The sequence below is a fragment of the Myotis brandtii genome, unplaced genomic scaffold, assembly GCF_000412655.1.
Source record: "Myotis brandtii unplaced genomic scaffold, ASM41265v1 scaffold986, whole genome shotgun sequence".
In the NCBI taxonomy this organism is placed as follows: domain Eukaryota; kingdom Metazoa; phylum Chordata; class Mammalia; order Chiroptera; family Vespertilionidae; genus Myotis; species Myotis brandtii.
The window spans coordinates 3,084,026-3,085,587 of NW_005372102.1; the positions used below are offsets into that span (position 1 = coordinate 3,084,026).

The window sequence follows — 1,562 nt, forward strand, 5'->3', positions numbered from 1 at the left end:
GGGCTCCCTGCCCTGGGCTGGAGGGAAGCGCTTGTCTGACCTAGTTTCTGGGGCGTCTCTCCCCCACACTCTGCTCCACAGGCCCCCGCAGGCGGCCCCCCCCCCACAGTCCCCGGGCCCTGGGGCTGCCTCTCCTCTCCCCGCTCCTTGCTCCCTGCTCCCTGGGGAGGTCGTCCCAGAGCAGAGACCCAGGAGGAGCCCATGCTCGCTGCACCCGTCCTGGGGGAGAGCCTGGGCTGCCCAGAGTGTCGCCTCTGCGTCTGCTGACCCCCCGTCAGTGCTCGGGGCAATGTGCCTGCTGCTCCAGACATTCTCGGGTGCCCACTGCCCCTTGAGAGAGAGAGAGACCCTCCCAGTGGTCTCTGGGGTCGGGGCTCAGAGGGGCGAGGAGCCGCACAGGAACCCTGCCGAGGTGTAGGCAGCCCTCAGGCGCCCTGGCTGTGCTGGTCACTGAACCCAGAGCCAGCGCGTGGCTGCCTCTCCTGGGCCCCCTGCAGAGGGTGGCCCTGCCTCCCCTGCCTGAAGCCACCCCATGCGCCGCAGGGAGAGGGAGCTGAGGTGCCCCCAGCAGGGGGCGGGCACAGTCAGCCCCCCTGAAGCAGAGGGAAGGGCTGGAGAGCCAGGTTTTGGGGAGGAGCTAGTGAAGAGAGAGAAGCGGGAAGGGGGTCCCCCCCACCGGAGCAGAACCCCCCCTCAGCAGGCCCTGCAGCCTGCCAATCACTGACCCCCACACCCTCTCCCCATCATCCCTCTTTAGAACTTGTGACCCAGGGGCACCCCTCCCCCAGCCTCGGTGGGTCCTGAGCTTAGTCCATGGAGGACCAGCATGGCCCTGCCCGGCTCCCACCAGCCCTAAGGCCGGACCACAGCCTCCTCCCCTGGCCAGTGCTCCTAGGGGGGCGGGGGCGATGGGTCCAGCTGGGGGTGCATTCCTCTCCTAGAACCCGTTCTCGTCCTGGAGCCTGCAGGCCAGCTGTGCTCCCTTGAACTCGTAGGGGAGACCTTCCCGCCCTGGGCAGCCCTGGGTGTCCTGGGCCTGTGGCAGCATCTCTCCCAGCCTCTCCGCCTTCGTGGCTTTCTCCTCTGCGCCTTCCTCGTCTCATAAGGAGCCTCTGGACTGGGACCAGGGCTGCCGGGTTTCTGGCTTCACCTTGGCTGCACCTGCAAAGGCCCGGTTCCCCAATCGGGTCCCGGTCTGAGGTCCCGGGGACATGGATTTTGGCAGGAGCACCATTCAACCACCACACGGGGAGACCTGGGTCGGGGGGAGGCCTGGCGGGACCCCTGACGCCCTGACGCCCCTGTCCCCACAGTACGGCATCAAGAAGAAGGAGGAGCGGGAGGCCGAGGCCCAGGCCGCCATGGAGGCCAACGCGGAGGGCAGCCTGACGCGGCCCAAGAAGGCCATCCCGCCGGGCTGCGGGGATGAGCCCGAGGAGGAGGACGAGAGCATCCTGGACACGGTCATCAAGTACCTGCCCGGGCCGCTGCAGGACATGTTCAAGAAGTAACGCCCGCGCCCCCCCCAGCCCCCTCCCCTCTTCCCAGGCCCCGCAGGGAGC

General features: G+C 68.6%; 1 protein-coding gene across 1 annotated transcript in view; it reads left to right on the plus strand.

The window, feature by feature from the left end:
- The window catches only part of CPLX1 (complexin 1), an 18,521-nt gene extending 16,973 nt beyond the window's left edge, over window positions 1-1,548 (plus strand). The window contains exon 3 of the mRNA XM_005886447.2: window positions 1,314-1,548. Within this exon, the coding sequence (XP_005886509.1) occupies window positions 1,314-1,511 (198 nt within the window). The 3' untranslated portion in view covers window positions 1,512-1,548. The remainder of the gene's footprint in view (window positions 1-1,313) is intronic.
- The last annotated feature ends 14 nt before the right edge of the window (window positions 1,549-1,562 follow it).